A 16,588-nucleotide genomic window follows, 5' to 3' on the forward strand; every position below is an offset into this window, starting at 1 on the left:
GTACCTTTTCCTTTGGGGAAAAAAATCACATCCCCATGCCCAGTGAGAAGGGCTGCATTTTTCAGATGCACACCCTCCTGCAGCCTGGTGATAAAAGGAATTTACTCACTCAAAGCTGTGTGCTGGTGCAAGTTCCTACTTGCAGTGGGTGAAAGGGCCTGAAAGCTTTGGTCCCAGTCTTCTCCAACAGCACAACCATGAGCTCTCAGGGACTGCTGGTCCCTCTGAAAGAGCTGTACTGACCAGGAACTCAGACAAATACATTTATTTTCCAGTACCAGGCCCCAGTAAAACCTTTGAATTCGCCGGGTGAACAGAGGCACTGAATGAGACAACTGTACAAACAGGGCTGTCAGCACTGAAGAGCACAGGTTTAGGTTGTGAATTGCTGCTTCCCTTGCTGCAATGGGCAATAAATAAACCTAAACAGGACAGCAAATTGACCTTGCTTATGAACTAAAAGGGAAAGCTCTCTTCAGATTATTTGGGGGTAAGTAACCATCAGAAAACGAACAAACAAACAAAAAGAATAAAAAGGGGCGGCTTTTCCAGAATTTCCCGACACAGAGACAGTCTTGACTAACTCCCAGTTGCTCCTAAGTAGTGGTTAAAATTAGGTATGATCCCAAAATAAACATGAAAATGTTTCTTGGGACAGAAATATTCCTTAGTCCCGTAGTTATTGCTTTAGACTTGGGATTGTTCAGCGTGGAGAAGAGAAGGTTTTGGGGTGACCTCATTGTGGCCTTCCAGGACCTGAAGGGAGCCCACAAGGAGGATGGAGAGAGACTATTTCCAAGGGCCTGGAGTGACAGGACATAGGGAATGGCTTCATACTGACAGAGAGCAGGGTTAGATTGGATATTGGGAATAAATTCTTCCCTGTGAGGGTGGGCAGGCCCTGGCACAGGTTGCCCAGAGAAGCTGTGGCTGCCCCATCCCTGGGAGTGTCCAAGGCCAGGTTGGATGGGGCTCTGAACAATCTGTGGAATGCTAGTGGAATGTTGGAACAAGATGATCTTTAGAGTCCCTTCCAACCCAAACTATTCCATGATTCTATAATTTTATGATTATTGGTGCACTCCCACTATGCCTTTCTAGCCTGTTTTGTTAAGGAAAAATTTTTGCAGGATCACATTGCCTGCTAAATCCCTCCCAGTAATTTCTAAATACTCAAATTTATTTCAAGCAAATCTAATAGAGGTGCAAAATTCTGAGAAACACCAAGTTCCTCCGAGTTTCATGAGAACTGGTGGAAGAGGACACTCAGGGCAGTGCCTGTCTCACTCAGTAGCTTTTAAACTGTATAGGCAGAGCTCTCACATGGCTAAAGCACATTTAGGGAGTCAGAGAACATGGAAAAGAGATAAAACACTGTTTAGGTGCTCACAGGACAGGCAGGTGAGTGAAGGGCAGGAGGAGGAGGCTGAGGTGCAGCAGAATGAAAGAGAGTGAAGCTCAGGGAAGGAGTACAGGCACAGGAGACAAGTGATAAGAAACCAGACTTCATTCATGTAACTGCCAACAAACAACTAATTCTGGCTCACTTGCTGTTATTTGGAAAATAATTTATGTTAAATTCAAATCCAGTCACATTTATACCAGTATGGATTATGCACACGTGGACATGTTGATAAATTCAATCTTGATTTAAATTCACACTTTAGGCTCTACATTAATGTTTGGGATTTCTTTTTGCTGGGGAAAAAAACCCCACAATTATTTTTTTACATTATTTGTATTTATATTATTTTGTAAGGGAATTAGATATTGCCAAGAAGAAAAGAAACAAGGTTGAAGAAAAGTTGACACAATTTTTATTGTGGAGAAGTAGTTCTGTGATGAAGGCACAACCACCACACTAAATCTGCACATACATCCAGGAGGGAACACAACAAGGGGCAGAGTTACTAAAAGTCTTTCATGAAATGGGAAGGCAAGGAAACAAAACTGTGAAATCATCATCTGATTGTGTTGATGGAGATGTAGTGCAGAAGTCTGATACAGCCATTCTTTTTCTGTGCCTCTAAACAATTTTGGGGAAAAAAACCAAAAACAAAAACAAGGCTTGATTTTAACCATTAAAGATGGTTTCAATTTCTGTCTTTTCAACAGAGGAATGCAGTGATGCCTTCTCCCTTAAGTCCTTTTTCTGTCTGAGTTCTGTCTAACCAGCATCAAGGCACAGTGCATTGCAGAAGGAGAAAAATGAGGAAAAGTAGATTATATGAAAAGCATGAAGAGCAGAAAGATGGTGAGAAAATAGAGATGCCAAAGGTCCCTAAAGAGCCTAACCTTTTCTGAAGTCAAGCAGAAGGGATTCAAACAAGAGTTTGTCTTCTCACAAAAATAAGGAATGCATTGACAAAGAACATGAGCAACAATAATTGTGTCATTTATGTCTTGGGGGCTTGGTCAGAGGTCACAGATTTGCTTCATACCACGGCATTAGGAGAGGAAGAGCAAGACAGTGACCACCCTGGGGTAAAGAAATATAGGAAGGTATCAGCACCACATAAAAAAAAATAAAATAAAGGGACAAAACCTTTTTTACACCACGTGTTTGAGGCTTTTTCAACCAAATAGAGGAAATTTCAGGGCAGTTTGTGGCCCCCATCTGTTAAGATGATGCTGGGGCACAGAGGCATCAAACCAAGAAAAAAAAAAAAAAGAAAACTACAAACTCCTGATCTATGTTTAGGGAGAGAAAAAAAAAGTAATGAAAAGTTGCCAGGTTGCACAGCAGAAACCAAACAAATTGCATGTTTTGGAGGAAAAGCAGGAGACAGCCACAGCTGACTGGGTTACCAAACCACAAACCCATAGGAACATGCAGACAGAGAAGATAATTGAGGACTACAGGCAAAATTTGACAAAAGGCAATCAGAGCCAGCTTGTAAAAGAAGCATAAAGGATTGCATTATGCATGGAAAAACAGTACCAGTTCATGCAGCTCCAGCTTTTGGAAAGATTTGTTTTGCAGCTAAGAAGCGAAATTGTTCTGCAAAAGATGGCAAAAGGGGGCCAAGGGTGTTCATCAAGAAATTCAGTGTGTGAGCTTTCTGTGTGGTTGAAGAACAGAGGTACTGATTGGAACTGTTGGATAACTAACTATATATATATAATAACTAATATCTATCTATCTGTATATATATATATATTAGAGTCAGAGAAGCATAAACTGTCTTGGCTTGGAAGGGACCTGAAAGATCATCTCGTTCAGGTTCCCTACTGGTATTTTTGGGGGTCTGCATTATCAGGCTCATTGTTGTGCAGAAGGTTGTTTGCTTAAAGGTCCTTCAGGGGAAAGTTTAAAACAAGGACAGCTGAACACGTAGGCATCAGATTAAAGCCAGAGGTGGTGGGAATTCTCATAATTGAAATGTAAAAAAGAAAGAAAAAAAAGGAAATCTACTCAGTTAAGGGACAAGAAATTTTCATTCTTGTTCTGTGTACACTCAGTGCACACATAGGTGTATATATATATGCACACATATCTGTGTACACATAAATATCTATTTTATATATATATAAAATAAGTACACACATAATTTCCAATATTTAAAGCAGAAAAGACAGTGAATCAGACACTCCCCAGAGACTGAACAGCTCTGGGATGATTTATGTGCTTCTAATTTCCCACTCCGAGATTTACAGGTGCTACATTTCCATTTCCAACTGTTATAAGAACAAGGTCCAAACTAACTACAAATAAATTCTAATTGACATAATATTAACAGATTATGACAGAGCTGATGGACTTTAACTGAAATGCAGGCTGCAGTGTTAAAAGTAACGAAGGAGGGACCAAGGCAGAGAATTTCCTGTGGCATAAGAGGTAAGTCTTGAAATTCATTTCTTGCACGTTTCTGTGTCTGTGTAGTTTTCAAGATAGCTGAACAGTTAAGAGACAAAAAGATACTGAAAAAAAAAGAGAAAAAAGCCTTTGCAAAATCATTTGTCTTCAGTGTGATTTAGCCCTTGTTGAGACTAGGTTTGGATGTTGATAATTGGCAAAGCTGGGCTGGTGATGAACAAACTTGACACCTGGCTCTCTTCAGACTGATCTTTCAGTCTTTCCAGATGGCAGAGTTTACTTTTATTCCCATCTGTTCCTTTTCAGTAAGAAAAAGGAAGGGAAAACCAAAATTGCTAAAACATTTTATGGCTTTTAAAAGTATCCTTGAGGTTCTTTTCAAGTCCTTTATTCAGGACCACATTCCAGTGCAAGGCTGGTGATGGCACCTATGATTATTTGCCTCAGATCAAAGGTAAAAGGCTGGTTTCAGATTTCATATTTTGCCTGAGATAATTCATCTGGGTGAAATACGTGGATGGAAAAATTGAAAGGGCTGGAGTCACCTCATCAGCACCTACTTGCAAGAAGAGTAGAGAAAAAAAGCAAACAAACAAGAGTGGTATCAGACCTGTGATTAGGCAACATTTGATGCCATCTCACAGTAAACAGGTCAGAGCAGAATTTCAGACAAAGCTTCCCCAGTTCAGATCTGGAAAACTGTTTCTACACTGAGAAAACTGTTTGTTTGTTTGTTTGTTTGTGCAGAAACAACCACTCTCATTTCCCTGGCTATTTGTAATAGTTTCTCTGCTGAGTTCTCAGGTCTTGACTCTGGTCTAAATTTTCACTGCCTCAAGATGAACTCATTCCCTGGGGGTCCATTAGGCTTGTTCCATGTAAGTGGGGTCAGAAACAGGCCTCTGTTAAGCTAGTTATCTCCAGAGCTAGTAACTGGCTATTCCAGAAAATTTAGCAGGAGGAAAAATAGAAGCTGACAGATGGGAAAAGAGAAAAAAAAAAAGTCCAAAGTGAAATCCATCAATGGAAATCTGCCAGGTAACCAGGAAATAATTTTGGATGCTACTTTGCAGTCTATAAGTTTCCATGTGTTGCTAAAAAAATATCAGTTAATCAGTAAAACATTCAGAAAGCAATTAGAACAAACAAGTCTCCCCAAATAGCCATAAATATTTAGGTATATTTATGAATAACAATTAAATAAATTTATGGAACTTGCTGGGGGAAGGCTGTGGTGCCCATGTTTACTCTGCCCTTGTGAGACCCTGCCTGGAATATTGCATCCATTTCTGGACATAAGGAGGACATGGAACTGTTGGAGCAAGTCCAAGAGGAGGCCATGAAGTTTATATGGAGACAGGAGCACCTCCCCTTTGAAGACAGGCTGAGAAAGTTGGGGCTGTTCAACCTGGAGGAAAGAAGGTTGTGCGGAGACCTCACAGCACCTTCCAGTATCTGAAGGGGCTGCAGGGAGGATGGAGGGACTTTTCTTCGGGAATTGTAGTGACAGGACAAGGGGGAATGGCTTCAAACCAAAAGAAGGGAAGTTTAGTTTAGATATACAGAAGAAATTATTTACTGTGAGGGTGGTGAGGCCCTGGAATAGGTTGATACAAGAGAAGTTGTGGAAGACCCTGGAAGTGTCCCAGGCCAGGTTGGATGGGGCTCTGAGCAACCTGGGTTAGTGGAAGGTGTCCCACCCCACTGCAGGGGGTTGGAATGAGATGATCCTGAAGGTCCCTTCCAGCTCAAGCCATTCTGTGATTCTGTGGCAGCTCATTAAACCTTTCTCTTGCCAATGGTTTGGCACAGCTCCTGTAGCGGACCAAGAAGATCTAACTCCAGCCATCCCAAAAGATCATGTTGTCCTGAGGGAATCAGGAACAGGTTGTGGTTTATTTCGTATGCCCCACCAAGCAGCCTGATCATCTGAGAGGACCTTTCAGTGAAGAAATTCTTCGTGATGTCCAACCTAAACCTTCCCCTGGCACAGCCTGAGGCTGTTTCCTCTTGTTCTGTCGCCTGGGAGAAGAGACCCAACCTCACCTGGCTTACAACTTCCTTCAGTTAAGGGTGAGAAGGTCCCCCCTGAACTTCCTTTTCTCCAGGCTAAACAATCCCAGCTCCCTCAGCTGCTCCTCACAGGACTTGTGCTCCAGACCCTTCCCCAGCTCCCTTCCCTCCCCTGGACTCTCTCCAGCCCCTCAATGTCCTTCTTGAAGTGAGAGGCCCAGAACTGGGCACAGGGCATCCCCAGCAGTGCAACCTCTTTCTTTTGGGAAAGGGCTGTTCTCCAAGAACAAGTTATTTACTAAAATATTTCTGTTGCTCTCGACTATGACACCTTTTATTTTCACTTCTTCCTCAAAGAATGGCATCACGAAAAAAGGACCTCTTGAAGTTAACTAAAGAAAATTAAATAGGAACCAAACTGCTACCCTGAAAAGGTCTGTTGCCAGTTGTCCTACTGCCACCCAGGACCACGCTGTTGCTAACAACTTGTCCATGGGAAGGCACTCAATGCTGGAGTAAGGAATGGCACTCAAGTTGGATGGGGGATGGTATGAAAATTTTAAGTGGAGTGGTGGAAGCCCAGTCACTTGATGAATTTAAAATTAGACATGACAGAGCTTTGAAGAATATGCTATCTGGCTGGCTGGGATCTTACAACCACAGACCATATTAGGAGATATTATGACTGTGCTAGGAGATTCTGTTGGTTTTAATTCTCCAGTCCTGAGGAATTTCACTTTACCTTCCAAGCCCAGCAGCTTTCAGAGCCTCTTGTGGGGGGAACAGTATCATGCTCTTGGCTGCTCCAGGTTGAAAGGCTTCCCTGGTTTTGTCCTTGCAGCTCCAAGTGCCAGTTCCCCAGCCTGTGGATGGCTGGTGTCTCTAAGAGCCAACAGATGGGTCAACAAGGACACTGGGGTTTGAGCAAGGGGGAAGCCTGCCAGCTTTTTAAACTTTGGTGTCCAGGGGGACTTAGCTGAGATTGAATAGAACAAACAGAGGAATGGTTTGTTTCGGAGGAACTGACTAATTCCAGGAAAAATTAAAAAAATAAAAATAATAATAATAATAAAAATAGATTTATTGCAATTTTTCTAATATAGGCATATTTTCTCCCCCTCTCTGATTTCTGTGATTCAGCATACTAAAAATGTGTTGGATGTGCATTCACTGTTTGGGAAAAAAACCCCAACAAATATGCAAATTCAAGGTCACAGTCTCACTGATTTCAGTAGGATTGCCTGGGTGCAGCTGAGGGCAGAATTTGTCCTGCAGTCAGGAGGGTTTCCATGTTTGCTCAGCTGGGGACCCCTGATTCTGTGTCAATCAGAAATAAATGCATTGGCTTCAGTGGACGTGCTGGTGTCAAACCAGGCACTGAGTCAGTAAAGGCACAATCTGAACTGGAGACGCAGAGAAAGGTGAAGGCAAACAAATGAACTCACCAAGGAACAGCTAAACCAATAAAATTTGCCTAATGGTGGTTCAAGGGACAGATAACACTGAGAATTCACCAGCTTTTGTTTCAGAGGAACGAGGCAAATGAGAGCAAACTATGACAAAAGTGTAGGAGAGGAAAGACAGGGGGAAAAAAGGAGAAAAATCACTGAACTTTAAGAACGTATCTGCTTTCCCAAAACTCAAACTCTTCCAAAGGGAGACCACTCCCTTTCCTAGCAGATGTGAAAAGCAGCTTTAGCTTCCCAGGGCAGGACTTAACTCCATGAAGCTTTCGTTTGTTTTTGTTTTGTTTCATTAAAATAACAAAAACAACAACAAAAGCCCCACCCGAAACTCATCTCACGGTAGTATTTAGGTCGTTTTACTTTCCTCAGAGACTGTAACAGTTTCCCTTCTAATCTGCAAAATGAACCTGGCCTGAAAACTGGATGCAAGGCATAAAGCAGGGTAAAAGCAGTGAGGTTGGAGCAGTGTCTGGTGACCTCAACACTCTCTTCGTTGTGTCATTGAGCAGTCTGAAAGCATTAAAGGGTAAAGATGAAATAAAATGGAACAGGGGGGAAGGAATGGGCTGCAAATGGACAGAAAGAATGTAAAGGTTAGAAAAAAAGAGATTATATAGAAGGACAGAGATTGGCTAGAAAAATGGGAGGAAAATAAGAGATTCAGAGGAGGAGAGCCTAAGATAATAGATCTAGGGAAAATCAATTCCGAGTACCTGTATTAAATTTCAGGGAGGAAGTTGGAAAGGCATAATATTGAAAATTAGCTAGCTGTGATTTAAACGATGAATTAGTGCCGGATTTATTAGACAGATGTTCTTTTACAGTAGAAGGGAGACAGGGAACAGGCAAATAGACAGTGCAAAAGTCAGTGTAACCACAGAAGGCAGACAAAGAAAGCAAAGAGGTCTCCTGGTTTTGGAACATCACCTTTATTCCTGAATACTCTATTGCCAAAAAGTTGTGAATGAAATTGAGGGAAGTCAGAAAAGTGGAAAAAGTATAATTGAAAAATAGATGAAAAAAGTACAATTAAAAAATAGATGAAAAAAATTAAGTAAAAACCCCAAACATATGAACTCCATAAGACAAAGAACGGGATTAAACAAAGGACAGCTTAAGTCAAGTATTTGAGGGATATGTTTAGTAAACAGTGACAAGGAAGGAAAGTTGCTCAAGATGTTGGGGGATCTAAGTGGGATAACATGCAAATGTGTATAAACAGCAAAGGAAACCTCTCCTTTCAGGAGGATTTTTCTGTTGTGGAATTATCTGCATCATCCATTTGGAAAGCCAGTCACGTAAAACAAGACTGTGCAAATTATTTGAGAAATGAGTGGAGGAATTTTTTTTTTTTTTACTTATCACAGGAGCTGAAAACATTGAAGTGAATAAATATTTTCTGACTTTTGGATGCATAAATCCAAGAAAGACCCCTCAACACGTAAAATGACACATCCCTCTTAACAGCCATGTGTTTTTTTACCTAATCCAGTGCAGGGTAAAGTTTCTCTGTTTCTGAGGTGGAGTCTATTTTCATTGCTACCTTGCAGTTTGGTTTTGTGCATGTCCCACGCTAGGAGCGTGTAGGAAAGTGCAGGGAACGCTACAGAAAGGACACAATGAGACATGTTTCCACATTCTTCCAAAGCATTTCTTAAATATTTCTGCTGTAGCCTTTGCATCTAAGGAACGTTTTTTTTTTTATTATTTTTAACTCAACTGACTAAACATTATTTATTTTATTCCCCCTAAGTCTTATCATTATCGTTTAGCATTTCTGAAACCAAGCTCATCACAGATCTTACCATTTAGTGGTACTAAGAGTTTATCCCACATACAGCACACTGGGGACACTGGTGAAACCTCTCCCTCAGATTTACAAGGTCTGTATTTGATAGTGAAAAACCACAATATCTGATCTTGGCTTGAAGCAGAAACCAAATATTGCCCAAGTCCCATCTCTTGAGAGGATGGAGTCTGGTTTTGTCCAAGTGTGTCCACCTCCTGGCTGAGGCAGAAGCCACAGGAGAGGATGCTATCTTAGAACTTGTCTAACCACAGAGCTATTCAGAAGCAGCTGTTGGGTTTAAATTTCATGCTCACAACCTGAACTCACTTCAGAGTGTAGACAGGCCTTTAAAAATTCACACAGAGCACAAAGTACTTCTTCCTTCTACAACTCTACAGTTCACTGCCAGTTACCTCTGACTATATCGATTTAGAGTTCTGGCAAATGTTGGGTGAATTTTTGTAGGGCATTGCCTACAAACACATATATTTCTGAATTAACTAGATTAACACTTTCTCACATGCTAACTCAGCTAATGTAAGATAAAACATGTAAGATCTACAGCAGGGGCAAACTTGAAATAAAGGAATTTATTGCTGGAAGGTGTGAAAGAGCCACACTGAGAAGCAGCACATTTATTGCTGTGGTTCCACTGTGGCTAACATGCACAGTGGAAGAAGCACAGGAAATGTTGGAGGAGTGCTGCAAATCTTTCCCTGTAGGCTGCAATTCCCCAGGAGCGTTTCCATCAGCTCTGGTGCAGGTTTGATAGAGATAACACAGAAAGAAAGGACCTTGTTCTACAGAATCTGTACATTTGTATGGTTAGGCAAGTGGTGGCTCCCTCTGAAGTACCAGTGAGTCATGTACACTGGTTTCCCAGCACTGCCTGATGGAGACACGGAATACCCTGCCATCCTTTCCATGTGAATTGAAATGCAACCAGCCCATCGCTTCCTCTGAGCCACAGGTAACTCCCAACAAACCTTGTTCCAACACGTTCAGATGCACAACCTTCCCCAGCACACCGGCATCTTCATCACACCTTCCCCCAGATGGAAATTCCAAACATCAGCTCAGAAACCAAACTGGGAAAGACCCTCTTGCCTGAGTGTGAAGAGGTGGAGAGGAGAGAGAGGCAGAGAAAGAGAAGAGAGGGAGGAGTGTATGGTCCTGCTCTGACCTTTCAAATTCTTGCTGCCCTGAAGGAAAGGGCCATGTGGAGAAAGAAGGAGACTTAACTGAAGTGGATGCTTGAGTGTGGTATTTCTCTTAAGGGAAGTACAATCCTCCTTGAGGCTTTCTGTGGAGGAGTCCCTTTCCCCTATGGACATGATACAATCAGGAACATAGCTGTGTGTGTTCCCTCTAGCACTCATTGCACAACCCTGAAACCACTCCACATCCACCCTCACGGCTTCTGTGCTCACACGCACAGCCCATCTGTCCCCTTATCCCCACATCCCCCACCGACAGATGCACGAACGCGCTTCCACACGGGAACAGCTGCCATCCACCCCTGTCATCCCTGCCCACGCCACGCTGCTCCTCACTGTCCACTCCCAGCCACCGCCAGGGGACACACACACATGGCCCTGCACCAGCAAACATCTGCAGGGACACCCAGATGCCCCAGCCCTGGCAAACAGATCCCTCTGGCTGTGTGGTGGCTGTGGAGGAGTCCAGGCAGGCACAAACACCCCACACACAGCTCGGTTGCTTTGATCCCTTTCCTGCAACAGTCTGGCAGGAATTGTACCCACCAATCCCTTTCCCTCCTCTCAGCCAGCTGCCAGGTTGATGCCATAGTTTTGGTTTTTATTTTCCCAAAGGCCAGGCCATCGCCCTGGGTCACACTGGGGTGAGTGGGCTGAGCAGGCTGTGCTCTGTGGTTCACCCGAGCTGAGTCCCAGTGTCTGGGACTGCATCTCCCCCTCATGGACAGCTGCTCTGCTGTCCCCACCACCCTCAGCCTGCCCTGGTGGGAAGTCCACTCCCACCACAGGAGAAAGGTGCTTTCTGCAGACAACAACCAGCTGCAAGCACTGCCAGGAAAAGCTATCCAGCTGGAGAGCTTGAGCTGGACTCCACAGTGGGAAATCAGTGTGAAAAATCTAGGACAATGGGTTCCCCACACAACCCATGGCCACACAAACACTAATTGTCTATTATTTTACAGGCTGCTTATCGTTTTTCGCAGGAATTGATCCTTGGAATAAACAGGAAAGGGATCCATGAACCATGATCCATGTGACTGATGGTATGCAAGGTCTGGGCTCAGCAGCTTCAACTTTTAAGCTTAGAGGTTCTTTGTGATCAGTCTGACTTCTTCCAGTGCAAGTCTCCCAGGATCACTCACAATCCTGTGACCAGCTATGGATGGAAATGAGCACTTTCCTACCCAGTGCAGGGCAGTGCTTAAGAAGACACTGAAGCCTTAGGTAAGCTGGACAATTTGAAGATATTTGCAGGACACATTTGAAGAACAGATGCATTTGTTTTGAAGGGAAAGAAGTTCTTAGTGCTTCTCTCTCACACCCAAGACGTATCCTATGTTTCCAACCTTCAACCAGCTTGGCTGCTTCAAGCCATGGATAAAACTGGTCCTTTCCTGTTTCCTTTGACTGACATCTGTAGTCCTCATGTGCACTTCAGCCCAATTGTTGTTCATCCAAGAGCCCTGATTAACTACCTAGCAGTGCTGTTAACTTGCCCCAGAGAAATCCCCCTGCCATTTCGTGCCAGCAGCATCTGAAGTTTTAACGCACGAAAGTAAGCTACCCTGGGATGCTTCAAAATGAAGCTGGTTGCTAGTTAGACATGCTAGGATTTCCTCAGGATTATTCAGCAGTTTTTCACAAAAAAAAAACCTGCCAAAAAACCTCTAAATCTCTGGAGGAGCCTCTGCTTACTGTGCAAGTCAAGCAGAAGGCGAGCACCTCTAGCACGCGTTGGGTGCTACCCACGCACCAAACCATTTTCTCTGTTAGTCATCCTTCCCTACCCTCCTTCTAAATGCAAACATTGCTTTCTTAGCACTCACGAAACTCACCTCTGTGCTGTGCCTTTGCATAACCGATTTCGACACGGAGCGTCGTGCCACCAGCGCAGTGGACACGTCATCCTCCAGCCAGCCCCTGGGAGCCACCTCACACCCCAGCACGGCCTCCTGGGGGGTGTTTGGAGCTTCCACACGGCCATTCGGCCCTTGCAGAGCACTCCAGGGCTCTTATGTGCCCCCAAAGTGTTTCAGCTTCTTCCTGGGTTGTTCTCATCTCGTGCACCCCTCTGCAGCTCCACCAGTCCCTGACTCTCACACAGAACCAGCATCCTCCACATCCATACCTCATCACCAACAACTCTGTGGATTTACCTGTGCCTCTCGCTTGCTCTACCCTTGAATTTAACTCCCAGTCTGCTCTCATTCTGCTCTGCATGCACGTAGGGCCCCTTGCACGCTCAGCCTGCCTTAAACTAAGAGGCAGATAACTACAGATGGCTTAAACCGTCATAAACTTTTTCTCACTCCTCATCACTCTTCCCTCCCCCATAAGCGGTTTTCCTTCTCCCAGGCCCCACACCCAGGTCTGCAGTCCTCACCTGTGCTTCCCCCATTTACTCAGAGCACGCTGTGTGCACAAACCTCTCCCATCAGGCACAGCTTCTCTCTCCTTTCCCCTTCCCTTCGCTGGCGAGCAGGGCTGACAGGTACCTCCCTCCCTCACACACCACCGTGTGCCGACCCACGCCGAGCTCCTCACCCCTCGGAACACGAACTGTCACTCCCGCTCACTTCCACTTCGTGCCCTGCAGCTCCCAGCTCCACTCTCCTCCCCACACACTTCACACTTCACTTCTGACCTTAGCACAGCCATGTGGCTTATACGGCCCTCCAGGTAGTTTTTCCCTCCCATTCCTTCTCCTCCCACCCCTTGATATCTTTAGTCATTTCTCCACCAGCACATTTGTTCCGTTCCCCCTTGTTGTTTCACTCAGTCAGTACCTACCACAGAGATATAAACACATTTGCTACGTCTGTTGTAACAGAAAATTGCTCTTTTTTTTTTTTTTTTTGGTGTGTGTGTATGTGTTCTCCTCTTCCCACAGTCTCCACCTTATTCCTTACTCACCATTTTTTGCCTTAGATGATTTCCCTGTAACATATTGCCAGTGTTACCCCACCTGCCCAGTCAGGAGCCATCCTCTGTTCTGATGACCAAAGCACTACTGCACCTTTGCATTATTTCCTCTCTTTCTCTAGTAAGCAACACAATCCTAAATTACCTCTCACCCTCTGCTCCCTTGCACTGTATCTCCTCTAAACCACCTCCTGCTGAGGCATCTTTGCAGAAAGCCCAGCTCTTCATTTCATCCTCATTCATGCCTCCTACATTCCTTACTTTTCCCCCATTCTTACTCTTCTCAGCACCGGCCACGTCTTTATGTTCTTGTCCCAGTTCACCCTGCCCCCATGATTTCCACTATCTTGAATTTCCTCACAGCACCTTTCCATGGCTTTTTCTCCAGTTCCATCTCTCCCTTGTATTCAGTCTGAACACTCCAGCAGGCTCCCAACCTCCTCTGAAATTTCTATAATCAGCTCCCCCCTCTCATACTTATGAGACCCTATCCCCTTTTCCCCTCACCACACCCTATCTCCACCCAGCTCATTTTTTCCCCCTGCATTCCTGTTCTCAGCACATGTTTCCACCACCATGCAAGCCTCCCCTTTCATAACACCTTCCTTGTAAACACAGCCTCGTATCTATTTCTTGACAGAGTCAGAGGTGCCTCCTTTTGACGCCCCCCACGAGCATCATGTAGCCGATTATTTTCCATACCTCTCTCCAAATAGCCAATGGTTCACATTTTAATTCCTCCTCCAAACATCCTTTGTGCCCTGTGCTTTCACCTTTCTCCCTCCACTCCCACTCCATGCCCAACCTCCCCCTTGCAGACCAGGGCACCCTTGTTTGTCCCTTTCATATCCTCAGCCAGCCTCCAGTGTGTACCTTTTGCCATCTCTCTCAAGTGTTACTTCCCCTTCCGAGCTTCTAAACTTTTTTCCACCCACAGAGATCCTCTTTTTCCAATTGACTTGCAGCAGTTTCCCTTTTAAGCTGACCACCTTTGCACGGCTCACCTGCCCTTATCACCCCAATGCACAACAATACATTGCACTTCATTCCTGGTGTAAAACACTTTCCCTTCAGGCTCCTTTTGTATATCTTTATATATACAATTTCATTTTCCTTTCCCTGAGAACAAGAAAAAAAAAAAAAAGAAAAAGCCAAACAACCCAAACAAAACCTCCTAAACCTATGTGTCTTGCATGCCTCAACATACAGCACCCCTTCTCCACAGAGCACTCCCCTCCTGGCTCTGCTGGTCCATCTTCTTCTCCCCATGTTTTTGGTCCACCACCTGCAATCATGGCTAGTTTTCCTCCCCCCACCATGCTCACACACAGAGCTCCTGGTACTGACACGTGTATCTAAGACCAGTCTTTTTACTACTAGCAGCTGGAACCACGCTGAACTCCCTTCCATTCTCTGCTGCTTTTGTCTGCCTTGACACAAAGCAAGGCTTTATTTTTGCCTGTTGGGGTTTTTTTTGTTTCTTTTTTTAGATTACTATTAGATTTCCCTTTTTCTTACATCCCATTTTTAGGTGTTTCTTCCACCACTCCTCCACTGGCAGGCTTGCACAGATCAGGTATTTCTGTGCCTCAGAACGTCTCTCCTATTTGTCTGGATATTTTCCTGAAGGCACAACGTAAAGGCAAAACTTTACATACCATTTGCACTCCTCATGCAACAAATCACAAGAGCCTGAGAGCAAAGAGTGCTTTATGAAAGGTTGTAGCTCATAACAATTGTCTGGACCATATAACACACATCCCTGTCTATTTAAAAAGGGGGGAGGGGGGAGAAGCAACCCCCCCACACACACACAGAGTCATCTCTAAATAACTGGTTTTGCAATATAGGAACCAGAGAATGTGCACATAGCAGCCCTATTCAACCCAAAATATCCATCTCTCCAGATACTGCATATTTATAGTTCAGGAGATAGGACCAGCACAGAGCTTTCCCGTTTATTTTAATGAAGGATTAAGAACCGATCAGAAAACTATCTGAACCATTCAAGGACTTTTTCCCCTCTTGGCTAAGAGCAGTTTGGTGTCTCCATAAGGACTCGCCAGTAACTGACGCTCTAAGCTGCATTTCAGCTGTTTAGATGAGAAACAGCTTTCTATTTTGCTCTCTGTATGTGCATCTATGTTGATTAGTTGTGCTCTGCATTCCTAGAAGGAACTTGCCAGGCACTGGAACCTGCAGAGTAGGAATAGCTTCCCTGCCATCCTAGCCCAGAGTGAGTGTTTCTTTTCCACCTAGACCCAGATGTGCAAGGGAGCCTTTTGATCTCCGGTTCCTCGCAGAGAATTTCGTGTTTGGGTCTGGGGAGAAGGAGGATTGATTCAGAGGTCACGAGCAGGGTTTCCAGCGTCTGGCACGCACACACACACAAAAAAGAAAGCTCCAGTGAGGCTGGTTGCCTGAGACAGGCGAGGTCTAGAAATTGGGAATTTTGACTTTGCTTGTCACGGGCTTTAAGTTTGCCGGAGGGCGAGCGCGCTACGTACGCTGAGGCTGGTTCTGGCAAATCCACGGTCAAGACTTTCAACCCGCTTTTGTTACATCTGAACATGCTCATTTCCCTCTTAAAAAAAAAAAAAAAAAAGAAAGAAGAGGCTCCTTTGCTTTTGCCTCCTGAATCGGACTCCTTTAGCACCTCTTATTTCTCCTGTGCTGTTTTCTTGCCAGGCACCCGAGCAAGGAGGAGCAGCAGGAGAGGGGAACCTCAGGACTAAAGCAAACTGTAGGGCAAGTTGGAGTGGGGGAAAGGAGGAGGCACAATGGGAAAGGCAACGTTTGGGACAGATCTGCTCCTTACAAGACCCCCACCTCCTCCCCATTACACTTCTTTAAAGGACCCCTCTCCCCCCCACCCCTCCCCTCCCCGCCCTCTTAGGACCCCATTAGAAAACGTCAAATTTCCCTTACCGTGGTAGGAGTAACCATGGCATCCGTGTGAATGTTTCCAGAAAAGTCGACATGAAGAGAAAGGTGGATGTAAATACGTTCATTCAAAGTCCCAAAGTTGGTCTGCTTGGCTTGTGCGGAGTTGCTCTATGGGAGAGGAGCCTTAAACTCTGAGTCCCGTGAACATAATCTGCTCGATTATAACAAACCAGCTCAGCCAGATGGCTCTGTGCTCCGTGGATTAACCCCTTTATTGCCACACTCTGCTTTCTCCACCTACCATTTATAATGCCCTTGCCTGGCTGGGGAAATTCAGAGAATGAGGCATTTTTTGGAAAATGACAAAACCTTCTTAAGGGTCATTTTTCCCCCTTCGTGCCCTAAAAAAAAAAAAAAAAATCTTGTACCTATTTTCTTCTTTTTCTTTTTGTTTTTAAATCCAATTGATGGTCTCACT

At 44.4% G+C, this 16,588-nt stretch overlaps 1 protein-coding gene across 1 annotated transcript in view; it reads right to left on the reverse strand.

Annotated features, from left to right (window-relative positions):
- Nucleotides 1-16,299, reverse strand: part of NTF3 (neurotrophin 3) — a 47,018-nt gene extending 30,719 nt beyond the window's left edge. The window contains exon 1 of the mRNA XM_050324589.1: nucleotides 16,153-16,299. Within this exon, the coding sequence (XP_050180546.1) occupies nucleotides 16,153-16,170 (18 nt within the window). The 5' untranslated portion in view covers nucleotides 16,171-16,299. The remainder of the gene's footprint in view (nucleotides 1-16,152) is intronic.
- Nucleotides 16,300-16,588: the final 289 nt, after the last annotated feature.

This window comes from Myiozetetes cayanensis, unplaced genomic scaffold (genome assembly GCF_022539395.1).
Source record: "Myiozetetes cayanensis isolate MyiCay16 unplaced genomic scaffold, myiCay2020 scf3, whole genome shotgun sequence".
NCBI classification, from domain to species: Eukaryota; Metazoa; Chordata; class Aves; order Passeriformes; family Tyrannidae; genus Myiozetetes; species Myiozetetes cayanensis.